Source organism: Trypanosoma equiperdum (assembly GCF_001457755.1).
Source record: "Trypanosoma equiperdum strain OVI genome assembly, contig: ctg_172, whole genome shotgun sequence".
Classification (NCBI taxonomy): Eukaryota; Euglenozoa; class Kinetoplastea; order Trypanosomatida; family Trypanosomatidae; genus Trypanosoma; species Trypanosoma equiperdum.
The window spans coordinates 1-13,405 of NW_027123760.1; the positions used below are offsets into that span (position 1 = coordinate 1).

General features: G+C 49.7%; 8 protein-coding genes across 8 annotated transcripts; all 8 read left to right on the forward strand.

Moving 5' to 3' along the window:
* Positions 1–346: 346 nt before the first annotated feature.
* TEOVI_000047300 (mitochondrial carrier protein) lies at positions 347–1,489 on the forward strand (the record flags this gene model as incomplete). The annotated part of the gene is made up of 1 exon (XM_067223001.1): positions 347–1,489. The coding sequence occupies one exon, from the start codon at positions 347–349 to the stop codon at positions 1,487–1,489; it is 1,143 nt and encodes a 380-aa protein (XP_067079102.1).
* Positions 1,490–2,012: 523 nt separating this feature from the next.
* On the forward strand, positions 2,013–3,047 carry TEOVI_000047400 (uncharacterized protein; the record flags this gene model as incomplete). The annotated part of the gene is made up of 1 exon (XM_067223002.1): positions 2,013–3,047. The coding sequence occupies one exon, from the start codon at positions 2,013–2,015 to the stop codon at positions 3,045–3,047; it is 1,035 nt and encodes a 344-aa protein (XP_067079103.1).
* Positions 3,048–3,268: 221 nt separating this feature from the next.
* Positions 3,269–3,664, forward strand: TEOVI_000047500 (monothiol glutaredoxin, putative; the record flags this gene model as incomplete). The annotated part of the gene is made up of 1 exon (XM_067223003.1): positions 3,269–3,664. One exon carries the CDS (start codon positions 3,269–3,271, stop codon positions 3,662–3,664), a length of 396 nt encoding a protein of 131 aa, XP_067079104.1.
* A 301-nt stretch (positions 3,665–3,965) lies between these two features.
* Positions 3,966–6,101, forward strand: TEOVI_000047600 (DNA replication licensing factor MCM8, putative; the record flags this gene model as incomplete). Its single annotated transcript, XM_067223004.1, has 1 exon — positions 3,966–6,101. One exon carries the CDS (start codon positions 3,966–3,968, stop codon positions 6,099–6,101), a length of 2,136 nt encoding a protein of 711 aa, XP_067079105.1.
* A 332-nt stretch (positions 6,102–6,433) lies between these two features.
* On the forward strand, positions 6,434–7,414 carry TEOVI_000047700 (uncharacterized protein; the record flags this gene model as incomplete). The annotated part of the gene is made up of 1 exon (XM_067223005.1): positions 6,434–7,414. One exon carries the CDS (start codon positions 6,434–6,436, stop codon positions 7,412–7,414), a length of 981 nt encoding a protein of 326 aa, XP_067079106.1.
* Positions 7,415–7,791: 377 nt separating this feature from the next.
* On the forward strand, positions 7,792–9,270 carry TEOVI_000047800 (trypanothione reductase; the record flags this gene model as incomplete). Its single annotated transcript, XM_067223006.1, has 1 exon — positions 7,792–9,270. One exon carries the CDS (start codon positions 7,792–7,794, stop codon positions 9,268–9,270), a length of 1,479 nt encoding a protein of 492 aa, XP_067079107.1.
* Positions 9,271–10,223: 953 nt separating this feature from the next.
* On the forward strand, positions 10,224–11,786 carry TEOVI_000047900 (ATP-dependent DEAD/H RNA helicase, putative; the record flags this gene model as incomplete). Its single annotated transcript, XM_067223007.1, has 1 exon — positions 10,224–11,786. One exon carries the CDS (start codon positions 10,224–10,226, stop codon positions 11,784–11,786), a length of 1,563 nt encoding a protein of 520 aa, XP_067079108.1.
* A 356-nt stretch (positions 11,787–12,142) lies between these two features.
* On the forward strand, positions 12,143–12,691 carry TEOVI_000048000 (uncharacterized protein; the record flags this gene model as incomplete). The annotated part of the gene is made up of 1 exon (XM_067223008.1): positions 12,143–12,691. One exon carries the CDS (start codon positions 12,143–12,145, stop codon positions 12,689–12,691), a length of 549 nt encoding a protein of 182 aa, XP_067079109.1.
* Between the last annotated feature and the right edge of the window lie 714 nt (positions 12,692–13,405).

Here is a 13,405-nt window from a genome sequence, read left to right on the forward strand (position 1 = left end):
CCAGATGTCGATGACCAGCCGGACGATGAAGATCGTGAACTCATTTGTGAACGACCTGTTTGAGCGCATTGCTGCAGAGGCTGCTACGATCGTGCGTGTGAACCGGAAGCGGACCCTGGGCGCTCGCGAGTTGCAGACGGCTGTGCGCCTTGTGCTGCCTGCTGACCTCGCGAAGCACGCGATGGCAGAGGGGACGAAGGCTGTGTCACACGCTTCCAGCTAAACACCCTATATCTTTCCGTTTTTGTTTATTTTTTGTATTTTTTGTGTTTTTTGTATTTTTTTTTATTTTGTTTTGTGTTTTTTTTGTTTTATATTTTTTCCTCTGTTTCTTTCTTTTAGGTAAATGTTAGGTCGATTTGATTTTTTAGGGAAATGTAGGCTCTATTTTGTGGTTGTGTCGCGGTTATTTTCATTTGAAGGTGATTATGTTGCTTATCGTTTGTTTTTTGTTTATTTTGTTTTTTTTACTTTATCTCTTTTATTCGTGTGGAGTAGGCGTGTTGTTGCCGAGTTTTCCGCATTTTATTTTTTTTGTTGCTTTCTTGGTGGTGTCATTAGTGGTTTGGCCCATACGTCCATGACTCCTGTTGATTTGGTAAAATGTGGTGTGCAGGTTGGACTGTACAATTCTATGACAGACGGTTTTCGCTCTTTGTGGAGGAATTGTGGTGGGTGTTGGTTTCGGTCGATTTCAGTGTTTACGAGAGGGTGGGTTCCTACTTTTTTTGGTTATTCCTCACAGGGTGGTCTAAAATTTTTGTTGTATGAGTTACTGAAGTTTTGGTTGTGCTCAAGCCTTGAAGGATCTGCCGCATCTCCGATGGTGCTCAGCTATGTTAGCAAATTGGGCATTTTTGTCGTCTCTAGCGGTGTAGCTGAGATCTTCGCCGACGTTGCTTTGGCACCCTGGGAGGCTGTCAAAATCATTATCCAAACATCAAATGTTGCCCATACGGAGTTGTCGTATTTCTTTCCGCTTGTGTACTCAAGTGAGGGTATCTATGGGTTTTATAAGGGTCTTCCGGCACTCTGGTGCCGACAGGTTCCCTACACCGTTGTCAAATTTCTCAGCTTCGAGGTTATTGTACGCCTGGCGTATCGCTATTTGTTAACGTCCCCTAGTGACCCCGCACCGAAGTACGTTCAGCTGTTGGTGTCGGTCATATCTGGTGTACTTGCCGGTTTCCTTTGTGCAGCAGTGTCTCATCCTGCAGACACGGTGGTGTCGAAGCTCAATCAGCGTGTAGAGGGTTCGCCCGCGGCGGACAAGAGGAAGGTGGTCCAGATTGTTCGGGAACTTGGGTGGAGTGGGCTGTGGAAAGGCGTTGAGCTCCGTATGATGATGACGGGAGCGTTGACAGCTTTGCAGTGGCTCCTATACGACAGTTTCAAGGTTTCTGTTGGTCTCTCAGCCACAGGTGGCAATGGGGTCCGCATCAGTAACCACGTCGACTCAGACGGTAGGCCCCCAGGAGATAATAAGTGATGCATAACGGACTGTGCTCCTCTCTGAAGCAGTCGGCGTTGTTTGTCACTCAGCATATTTGATTTCTCAATTCCCCTTTGGTTCAGCCATGGCGATGTTACATGGTGATTTCTGTTCTTAACGCACAGGCGATAAGTGATATGTCGGCCTGTTGTCGTTTTTTTTGCTTTTGCTCCTCTGGTGCACTGAATTGGAGTGGCTGACGGTGTTTGCAACAACTCTAGTCTTCTGTGAACGGCCTCTTATTTGGCCTTTTCACAGACGACAGTTCATACCTTTATGCGCGTATGTACTTTGGCGGTGATCGGTGTGGCAGGTGTGTCTGGGTTTCCTGTGTGCATCCTCTTAAAATACGTCACCGCTCCCTGAGGTCGGTTGTTGTATTCCTTTCTGTTTATTTTACTCGTCATTCGTTGGTGCCCTACAAATTATTCTGCTTGCCACTTTTTTTTTTTTTCTAATTCTCGAATCTAGTTGCACATTTGCCGTACGTGAAGGTGGTGGTCCTTCATGGCGACGGGTGATGCTCGACATTACAGCCATCCCTGCGTGTGCCACTGTATGCTCATTCCCGCTCGTATGCGTTGATGCAATATCTTTTTGTCGTGACTCTTCACAACCCTCACTGTTGCTGGTTGGACACGACAAGGCATGTTCGGCGTCGGTTTCTGGTGGGGCCGTCACTGTCCATAGATTTTTTCCGCAGCATCACCGACTGCTAACAGATGGTGCGGGTTACGTACCCCACTCTGGGAACCGTGCGGTGCTTGCGCTCGCTGATGCAGCTTCAACTGTGACGCTGCACAGTGTTCCACTGTATGCTACCGATAATACCAAAGGTAGTAGTGGGGACTGCAGTACCATATTTGTTGGTGAACCGTGGGAGAGGGGGGTTTATGTGAGCAAGGTTGTGCCTTTGTGTGGCAACGGTGGTGGTGGGGCGGATGCTGTTTGCGTTCGTAAGGGGGAGACGGGTGTGATGTGGGGAACTTCCTTCGAATATGCGACGGCGTGGAAGATGAGTCTGCGCCCCAACGTCGACAAGCTGGATTTGCATCGACAGCAATATCCTCATTTCTGTGCCGGGGGGTTTGTCGCGTCCTCGCGTGACACTTTATTCACCTTTGATTCACACGGCGAGGCCCAACTTCAAATGAAGATCCCGGAGGGAGTTGGACCTCTCGAGGCAGTGCAGGGAGGTGGAAGCGGGTCCCCGTTGTATGCTGTGGCGACGGGTTGCGGTACCGTTTTCCTGCACGACGCGCGTTACACCGGTGGGCCATTGTGGATTCAGCGCATCAGTGGTTGTGCTGACGCAAGGGATTTTAGTGAGAACCTAGGTGTTCATACGGTGATGATGACGAGTAATGGTAGAGATGTGTGGGCCATGCTTCTGGGGAGGAAGTTTATATTTTTGCGGTGCGTTAACGGTACCGTTACCTGCAGGTCATTTCCGTCGCCTCCTCGTTTTCTATTTCCTCAGTTCAGCCCGGCTGGTCTTTTGTTTGAAAGTAACACACTTCATGTTGTTGGCAATGCCCTGGGGAAGAGCGGTTAAGCAGTGTTCGACCGGTCCCCCTGGCGGCACCGAATTTGGTTGAGGTTATCCGCTGGGTGCTTAACGCTTTTGCAATGGGATAACTTCCCCCCCTCCCCCCACGAGCCCCGGTTTCTTTGATGCGGAGGGCGAATAAGTACCTGTTTTAACTGCTCTATTTCACCTTCATGTGGATCCTCTCTCGTTACTGATTTGTCCTGAAGGCAGAGAATTAGGTGCCCATGCTGCGCCGCATTTTTGCATCCAGTCCCGCTTTCCTGCGTTGCACGCTACCGAACCGTGCTCCAGATCAGGTTAAACCTGAACTTGCGGCGGCAATACGCAGGATTATCGCTGAGGATCGGATTGTCATTTTCCTTACGGGCACGCCCCAGGAGCCTCGCTGCGGGTTTACGGTGAAAATGGTGGATATGATGCATCAACTAGGCGTGAAGTATAGCTTTTACAACATTCTGGAGGACGATGAGGTGTGCGAGGGACTGAAGATATATAGCGACTGGCCAACGTACCCTCAGTTGTACATTGACGGTGACCTCGTTGGTGGCTATGATGTTTGTAAGGGTATGCTTCTCAGTGGCCAACTGACTAAGCTTCTAAAGGAGAAGGATCTTCTCTGAGCTTTTAACGTCGCGCTTTGTGTGGTGGCCTGCAGTGTGTTTTGTGGCGGGTCTGGGTTGCGTGAGAAGAGGCGTTTTGGGAGGGTTTTGTTTCCAATACCACTACTGCGTGGTACTGCCAAAAAGCTAAAAGTTTCTTCATAATTGTTACGTGCCTACGCAGAGTTTGCGGCGTAGTGTTGTACCGCTAGTTACCTCTCTGTTGTTTGCGTGGGCATATTAAAAAAAACACGCACCTGCATGCAGATATGTACAACACATATATCAAATACCAACCAAATCATTTTCTGATGTAGAAGGGATGTCGATGAATGGCGTTCCACAGGAAGCGGTAAAGGTGCTTTGGGCCGTTCATTGCTCACACCTGGCGCCCTTATCGTACGATGAGGACGCTGTTGGTGAAATGTGGCGTCTTTTTGCGGGGTTTCTTGCCCCGTTACAAATACGTTCGTCCTCCGCCTCCAAAGAACACATGCCCTGTTTGAAGCTCGCAATCTTTACCTTCACCGTTGATCTGCGCATTGACATGATGGAGACGCCAATGCGAAATGCCGTTGTAGGGCAACCCCGGCTTGTCATCCCATTACTGGAGTTCTTTAAAGCTGTGCTTTATTTCCAGCAACATCAGAAGAACCGTCAAATAGGCGAGTTGGGTTCATGGCGGTTGCTGTGCATTGTAATTGGCGATGACGGCTGCGCGACGCCTTTTGATACTTTGGGAGCCTCGTTGCTTGGGAAGCTGGTAACTGTGCGCGGCACTGTTGTGCGAATGAGCCCCCCACGAGTAACCTGCGTTGAGATGACATACAGGTGTAACTTGTGTGCAGCAGTTGTCAAGGCGCCAACGGAGGATGGGGTCTTGGTTTATCCTGGCCGTTGCAGTGGTCGATGTCGCGGTTACAATTGGGCTCCATTGCTGGAGAGGGGTGAGTGCGAGGAGGTGCAGTTGCTAAAGGTACAGGAACAGACTGAGTCTTACGATGGATCCACTGTGAGTAGTGGCATACACAATATGATTGTTGTTGATTTACGTGGTATCTGGATAAATATAGCAACAGTCGGTGAGCACGTTGTTGTTTGCGGCGTTCTGTGTGCAAGACGTGGGGAAGGACGGACGAATGCTACGCAGCAAATTGCTGTTCGGGCCTGCTTTGTCGAGAACAGCCGGCACAGCGCCGTTCGAGGGCCCATGCAGACGATAGACTCGTTGGAGGAGAGTGGGCGTTTTTACGAAATGGTCCGCAACCCGCAATGGTTCTCCATGCTGTGCGGCTCACTTGCACCATCTATTTTTGGGCTTGAACATGTGAAAGAGGCGATTATACTGGCTGTGGTGGGAGGCACTGCGATGAAGAAGCGCACCCGCAGCAACATACATTTGCTAATTGTGGGGGATCCCGGTCTCGGCAAGTCGCAATTGCTGCGTGCGGCCTGCACTGTCGCCCCACGCAGTTCCTTCGTCTGTGCTCATACTTCTTCGTCGTGTGGTTTGACCTTAACGCTGTCGAGGGACCCCACAACCGGTGAAACCTCGTTTGAGGCGGGTGCTGTTGTGCACGGCGACGGCGGCATAACATGCATTGACGAGATTGACAAAGGGGTTCCTGAGCATAATGCCCTTCTTGAGGTCATGGAACAGGAGTCTGTTTCGATGGCTAAGGCTGGTATGGTATTTTCGGTGCCTGTGCATACGGCGATTCTCACCGCGGGAAACCCCATAGGGGGGCGCTTCGATGATACAAAGTCCATACCAGCAAACCTTAACCTGTCTCCTGCGCTATTTACGCGCTTTGACATTGTGATTTGCATGCGGAGCCCGTCGGCTGACGCTTCCCGCTCTCTTTCGGATCACGTGTTGCAGTTGCACCGGTGCGTAAAAGGTGGTGGATCCCGTACGGTGGCAAAAACTAGTGGCCCCCCGCTTCCGCTTGAGACGGTTCAGCGCTTTATAGCTTTTTGTCGACATAACTGCCATCCCTCGCTTCGACAGGAGGCGTGTGATGTTCTTAAAGCATACTACCTACAGCGCCGTGCTGAAGCTGCAATGGGTGAGTTGGCCGTCACTCCGCGCTTCCTTCAAGCACTCATTCGAGTCTCGGAGGCTCGCGCAAAGGTCGAATTGCGTCACGAAGTTACTGCTGAAGATGCCAGATATGCGGTGGAACTAATGAAGCGATGTTTTGGTTCTCATAATTTTGGTCGTAGGCAGCCTACGTGCACAGGTGCTGCTGCTAAAAAAATGACTCAGCGTGAGAAGATACTTGATGCCCTCAAGGGTGAGGTATGTCGTACGGGCGTGAATGCCCTGTCGCACCGCACAGTGCTCGCCGCATGTGAAGAAGCGGGCTGTCGAGATGCGAATGCTATGGTTTACCAGCTGAATGAGGCTGGCGTTATTCTGCAGATGGGTGGCAAATACCAACTGCGCGGTGTTTAGTTTATTTCCTCCAGTTAGTGAGGGGAACCTCGTTCGTTGAGAATATGGTAGTTTCAAGGGAGCCAAGGGGCGAAGGGGGGGCTGACGTTAATTTCTGTATATGTGAAGTTTGCGGAAGCCTGTATAAATGTGCTTTTCTCCAATTCCTCTTCGACTGACAAATTGGTTGTGTTCGAATTCGCTGTTTGCACTTGTGTTCTGTATTTTTCAACCTTGTCTAACTCAACCACACTCTTTTCCCTTCCCTCATCTCGGTTGTTGAATAAATATGTAAACAATTTTCTTGTGCACTGTTGTGGTAGAGGTTAGCATCCGTTTACTGCAATACAGAAATGATGCAGAAATCAGTCACCTTATTACGTCGGGGAAAACCCCGACCACGGGCTGGCATGTTCCCTGACAAGTACCGTCGTGTTCCTATGCTTTTGAAACCACAACAAGGCGGCCAACAGTATTTCAACCATTTTCTGATTCGGTCTACTAATGACCGACTGACGCAGCAAGATGTTGATAACGCTTCCGGCCAGGCTCATTCCTTTATTTCCCCGCAGCTTCCACAGATGGATTGGCGGAATATGTCAGCACGAAGCAGCGAGGAGTCGATCAGGGAGGAGATGCGGCAGCTCGCAGAGAATGATGTGATGCAGCACCAGCGCGTCTTCAATGAGCGTATGTGGTATGAAAAGGAGGAGGAGCATCGCATGAAGGCTCGCAGTTGCCCTGAAGAGACAAGTGAACATGCAATCAGCAATGATGGAGCCGTGCCTCCTCCCCGCGTCCTTGGGGGAGACTATTTCAAGACTCGTTTTGGTTATTCTCTCGTAAAAAACAGTGAAATGACGCAGGGACCAGTAGATTACAGCCAACTTGACATGTGGGGGGAAATGCCGAGGTATACCAGTGACATGGTTTTCCTCTACCTTGTTTCGCGGCGACGTAACACATATGCGGTTGCCTACACCTACGAGGGAAAACGTATCCTGAATACGTATACGGCTGGTAACAGAGGACTGAAGGGTGGCGATCGCGGTTTCCGAAGCGAGGGCTCCACCGACAACGGTCACCAAGTGACCAGCATGTACCTTAACGATTTACTCCCAAAATTGCGTGAGATGCGGGCGAGCGAAGGGCGCCCAATGGGTCGCGGTGAGAAAGTGGAGCTGGTAGTTCGTGTGATGGGCTTCTATAACGGTCGACAGGGTGCTGTGCGAGCGGTGCAAGACCGTGCCAATGAGTTTCACGTGAGATACTTCGAGGATATTACCCCGTTCCCGTTGAATGGTCCCAAGATGCCTCGTGGCGTCTTCAAGTAAGTCGTCGTCTCCCCTTTTCCTCTTTTGTTCGTTCGTTTATTTATCCAATAAACGTTTGAGTTTTCAAACATCAAGTGTTGATGGAGAGATGGTTGGCAGCAACGGGGGAGGGACTAAAGATGCTCATCGGCGTACCCACCCCTTCATTACTATCTGTTGTTTCCCGTGGCTCCGTGTGTGTTTTTGGGACGCTCCTGGGGAACCACCATCACCACCACCGTCAACTTTTCCGCGTTTCCATTTCTACAACTCCATTTTATCACTAGAAGGTAATCGCTGACGCTAACCTACTGACGCTAACATCCATCCACTCGTCTATACATCCGTGATAAGTATATTCGTACCACGCAACAATTTTCCGTTTTACTTGCTTCACTATGTCCAAGGCCTTCGATTTGGTTGTTATTGGCGCCGGGTCTGGAGGGTTGGAGGCAGGCTGGAACGCCGCGACTTTGTACGGGAAGCGCGTTGCCGTAGTCGATGTGCAGACTTCGCATGGACCGCCGTTTTACGCGGCTCTCGGTGGAACGTGCGTGAACGTCGGTTGTGTGCCCAAGAAGTTGATGGTCACAGGTGCACAGTACATGGACCACCTTCGCGAGTCTGCGGGGTTTGGCTGGGAATTTGACGGCTCGTCCGTTAAGGCAAACTGGAAAAAGCTGATCGCGGCAAAGAACGAAGCCGTACTGGATATCAACAAGAGTTATGAAGGAATGTTCAACGACACTGAAGGCCTAGATTTTTTTTTGGGTTGGGGGTCGTTGGAGTCGAAGAATGTTGTTGTTGTGCGTGAGACGGCTGATCCCAAGAGCGCCGTGAAGGAGCGCCTGCAGGCAGATCATATACTCCTTGCCACTGGGTCGTGGCCTCAGATGCCTGCGATCCCTGGCATTGAGCATTGTATAAGCAGTAACGAAGCGTTCTACCTTCCGGAGCCCCCCCGCCGCGTGTTGACTGTGGGTGGTGGCTTTATATCCGTGGAGTTTGCCGGTATATTTAATGCCTACAAGCCACCAGGGGGCAAGGTAACACTCTGCTACCGTAACAATCTCATTCTTCGTGGATTTGACGAGACAATCCGGGAGGAGGTAACGAAACAACTCACCGCCAATGGTATTGAGATAATGACAAATGAAAACCCTGCTAAAGTGAGTCTCAACACCGATGGAAGCAAACATGTGACGTTCGAGAGTGGAAAGACTCTGGATGTTGACGTGGTTATGATGGCAATCGGTCGCATTCCCCGCACCAACGACCTCCAGTTGGGGAACGTCGGTGTAAAGCTTACTCCCAAGGGAGGTGTGCAGGTGGATGAGTTCTCCCGCACTAACGTGCCGAATATTTACGCCATCGGCGACATCACAGACCGCCTGATGCTCACTCCTGTGGCCATCAACGAAGGTGCAGCCCTTGTGGATACAGTCTTCGGTAATAAACCACGGAAAACAGACCACACACGTGTTGCTAGTGCCGTCTTTTCGATACCTCCCATTGGAACCTGTGGCCTCATCGAGGAAGTTGCGGCGAAGGAATTCGAAAAGGTTGCGGTTTACATGTCTAGCTTCACTCCGCTCATGCACAACATCAGCGGGTCGAAGTACAAAAAGTTTGTGGCAAAGATTGTCACAAACCACAGTGATGGCACAGTGCTTGGGGTACATCTTCTTGGTGACGGTGCTCCAGAGATAATTCAGGCCGTCGGTGTGTGCCTAAGGCTGAACGCAAAGATCAGCGACTTTTACAACACCATAGGTGTCCACCCTACGAGCGCTGAGGAACTTTGTTCCATGCGAACACCTTCCTACTACTATGTTAAGGGAGAGAAGATGGAGAAGCTTCCGGACTCTAACCTGTGAGCATAGAGTGGGCGATACGTTGTGCGTGTGATAAGGGTCAATACAAAGGACCGCGGCGGTTTGGCACACACTTGAAAGGGACGCGTAGGAGGCGCACGTGAGGTTTTACCGGATGGTTCTTTAAACCGTCCGGCGCATGTGGTATGGAAGCGACCTTGCGTAATTTGCTGTTTCGATTCCATTACCGGTGGGAGTGAGCTAATGCCTTGCCAAGGAGGTCCGTTCTCGCTTCCTCCTATTTGTGTTCCTTTTATTTTTCTTTTCCCCTTCTTTTATTTCTACCTCACCCCGCATTGATGGTTGCACTGGGTTTGTTCGGAAGACAAAATCTTTTCTTTCTTATTTATTTCTATTTTTACATTTGTTCGCCCTTCTCATCCTCTGCCCAATGATCTCGTGAGCATTTTTCACTTCTAAGCACCCGCCCATATCTGTGAGGTGCGAGAAAAACATCCAAACAAACCTGTTTTCCCCGTGAGAGGACCGAAGAAGGCCAGGAGGGGAGATGTGAAAAGGCGTGTGTGGAAGCAAAGGATGCAACCGAAACAAAATTTGACAGTAATCGGGAGAAGAAAGTGAGGCAGTCGAACCCGCCGTGCGCGAACTGCCACGAAAACAATATATCACAATGAGACACGCGTACGTGCACGTGTGACGGAAGTGCGGGGAGAAACGCCAGGAAGGCACTGGCATCCATGATGGTGTTGGTGGCGTGCTCACGTGTGTGTCATTTTTTTTTATATCTATCTCGGCTCTCTGTGTGTTGTTCCTCCGCTCTTCACTTCTTCTTTCCCTCTTTTTTTTTCAGGAAAAAATTCCGTTTGTTGTGTTCACCAACACCGACCGTGGTCATCGCCAAAAGGTAGTGAGTTGAGCTCCGCCACGCGCCCAAAAGGAACAAACAGCAACAGCAGGAGTTGTGGAGGAAAAAGGGAAAGGGAGAGGGAGAGGCCATGAGCGAGTTCGAAGCACTGGGCGTGCACCAATGGTTATCGAAGCAGTGCGCTTACATGGCGCTACACCATCCCACCCCGATACAAAAGCTTTGCATCCCTTCTATACTCGCTGGGAAGTGTGTTGTTGGGGGTGCGGCCACTGGAAGCGGTAAGACAGCGGCTTTTGTTCTTCCGTTACTCCAGATATTGGCGGAGGACCCTTATGGTGTTTTCGCTCTTGTGCTGACGCCGTCTCGTGAGCTTGCGTACCAGATATTGGATCAATTTGTAGCGCTTGGCGCCCCCCTCCATATTCGTGCCGCCCTTGCCATTGGTGGTGTACCCCATGAGCAGCAGGTGAGCGTGTTGCACGGTCGGCCACATGTTGTTGTTGCAACACCTGGTCGCCTCAAATTTCTTCTTGGAACCTTTCCGGAAGCTCGCAAGGCCTTTTCACATCTCCGCTTTCTCGTGCTCGATGAGGCTGACCGGCTCACAACCGATGATATGGAGGGGGATGTTTCGGATGTTGTTGAACTGCTACAACCACCACGCCCCACCCGACGCACTCTTCTCTTCACCGCTACGCTGGAGCAACACCTTGTACGCGTTGAAAAGGGAGGATGGTTGGAACGCCTTGGTATCTCCGATGCTGCGGGCCAACTCGAGGTGCACGCCACCAACACTGTGATGAATATGCCAGATGTAGCACGTAAGTCTGACAACGAATCGAGTGGCAGTGGGAACTCCGTTGGTACTTCATACACTGTGGCCGACTCACTAAGGCAAACATATCTCTTCATTCCCAACATGGTAAAGTTAGCCTACCTTGTTGCAGCGCTCAGGAGTGTGGGATCGGATCAGACAACCATCATTTTTGCCAACTCGTGTATGCGGTGTGAGATTGTTAGGCTTACCTTGCAGCTCCTCGGTTTTCCTGTTTGTAGCCTGAACTCTATAATATCGCAGAAGCATCGAATTGATAACTTAGCCACCTTTAAGCTGGGCATTGCCCGCGTTTTGGTTGCCACCGATATCGCCAGTCGAGGTTTGGACATTCCCGCAGTTGGTGCTGTTGTACATTATGACCTTCCAAAGCAGTCCTCTACTTATTTACACCGTGTGGGTCGTACAGCCCGTGCCGGAAGGAAGGGTCTCTCCGTTGCACTTATAACGGAAAATGATGTGAGCCTTGTGAAACGACTGGAGAAAAAGCTTCAGTGTACCTTAGAACTCTGGAAGGTAAAGGGTGTGGGTGAAAAAGATGTGTTAAAGATCCTTGATGAGGTCTCCAGTGCTAAGGTACAAGCGAAATTGCAGATCGAGGATCAGTTTGGAGAACGTGTGGAAACTTTGAAGGCGCATGCAGCAGCGAAGAAGGTTATTAGACAGGTAAAACAGAAAAAAACTAAGAATGGAGCGTTTGCGGCTACTCCAAACAAGCGAGATAAGATGCAAGTGGGCAAACACCTGCCAAATCTCCTTGCAGGGGAAGCAGGCACACAAACCAAAGGGGTAAGAAAACCCACAAAGCGAGATCGAAATGACTCACCGGAAGAAACCAGCATGGCAGGGGAATAAAGTAAGGACAGAAAGGCTGTGAACCAAAAAAGGGATAAACTTTTCTCCGCCCTTGCGACACCCAAGATAAGGGTTAGGGTAAAAACGAAAGTCTCCCTATAACTTGTGCATTAGTACTCAAGTGTGTATTCCTTGCCTGTAGTTTGGCTACATGCCACTCCTTCCTCTCTCCACCCTTGTGGGATCTCCTCGACGGGGGCTTTACACTTTTTTTCTTCTCTCACCATTCCCTTTGAACCGCAACCACACTCGTGTTACACCATGTGACTGAGCCGATTGCACTGTAATTTAGGTGAATCCTCAGTGCTAGGCAGCACAAAGCTCTGGGGTGAGTGGAATCGGTTGCAGGCGCCAGCATGCACACCGGGGACAAGCGAGTTCTTCCATGTTTTGACAACCATTACAACAGCGGTGTCCTCGTAGATAACTGGTTCGACGCACGCATCAATGAGGCGCATGGCAAATTCACGATCGCAGTAGACGGCCAATCTCCGCTGCCGTCCTCAGTTTATAAGGCTGATTACTCTACCCCATGTGTTACAGCTGTCCGGCCGATGTTGCGGCAGCGTGGACTCGGGAAGAGCCTTATATTTGGAAGCGGCCTACCAACAGTCGATGAAGTTGTGGCAACAAGCAAAGACTATGGCGCCACACAGCGATACCTGATTGATAGCAGGTATGGGAAGCCAAAGCACCATTGCAAACCGTTAAACACGCTCAGCGGCGTAGACCGCTTTGCACTAACTGGGAAACTGTCCAAACCAGTAAACCAACCAACAGTAGATGATGCCATGGTTGACCGATTTCGCACAACAAAGTCCGCTATGGATGTCACCATTTTAAACCACCACGTGCAAAGACAGTTGTCCGCGGGAAGGAACTGTGGCACGAGAACCCAAATGTAACGACCAGCGGTTGCCAGTCAGTAGATGTAGAAAAGGAGGCAGTTTCTCAAACGCCTAACGTCACGTGTATTTGCATGAGTAACACCTTCCACAAGGAACTGTGATGACTGAACACCAAAAGTATACCTTAATATCCGCTAACTCAACCCCAAATGATGAAAAAAAATTAGAATATTCGCTGTAAGATAATTTACCACACACCCCTCTGCAGGATATTCTCTTCATCTAAAAGTGATAAGCAGGACGTTTGGACAAGCAAACCAAACAAGATTAAGCATATATCATTTTGAGCAAAAACAGAAATCTTTTCTAGCTAAAGCATAAGCCAACCACATCGACGACAAACAAGAACAAAGAATGTACGAAAAAAAAAAGCAACTAGTATATAAAAACAACAAAGATGAACAACATAAATATCGGAGGAAAGAGAAAAACAAATGTACAGAAAAAAACAATGTAAAAAAGAATAACAATTCTCCAAAGCAATTCGCAATAAATGGAACAAATAAACAAATGCAGGATTCTGACATAGCAACTCAATACAACGACGGAAACAACACCTACAACAGTGACCAGGGGCAAATTCATAGGGAAGAAGTTGCAACCGATATGCGCCACGTGGATGAGAGCCACTTCCTGACCACGACACATGAGGCATACAAACCCATTGACCCCAGTGAATATCGTCAGAAGCGTACCGTTGGGGAAGAAGTT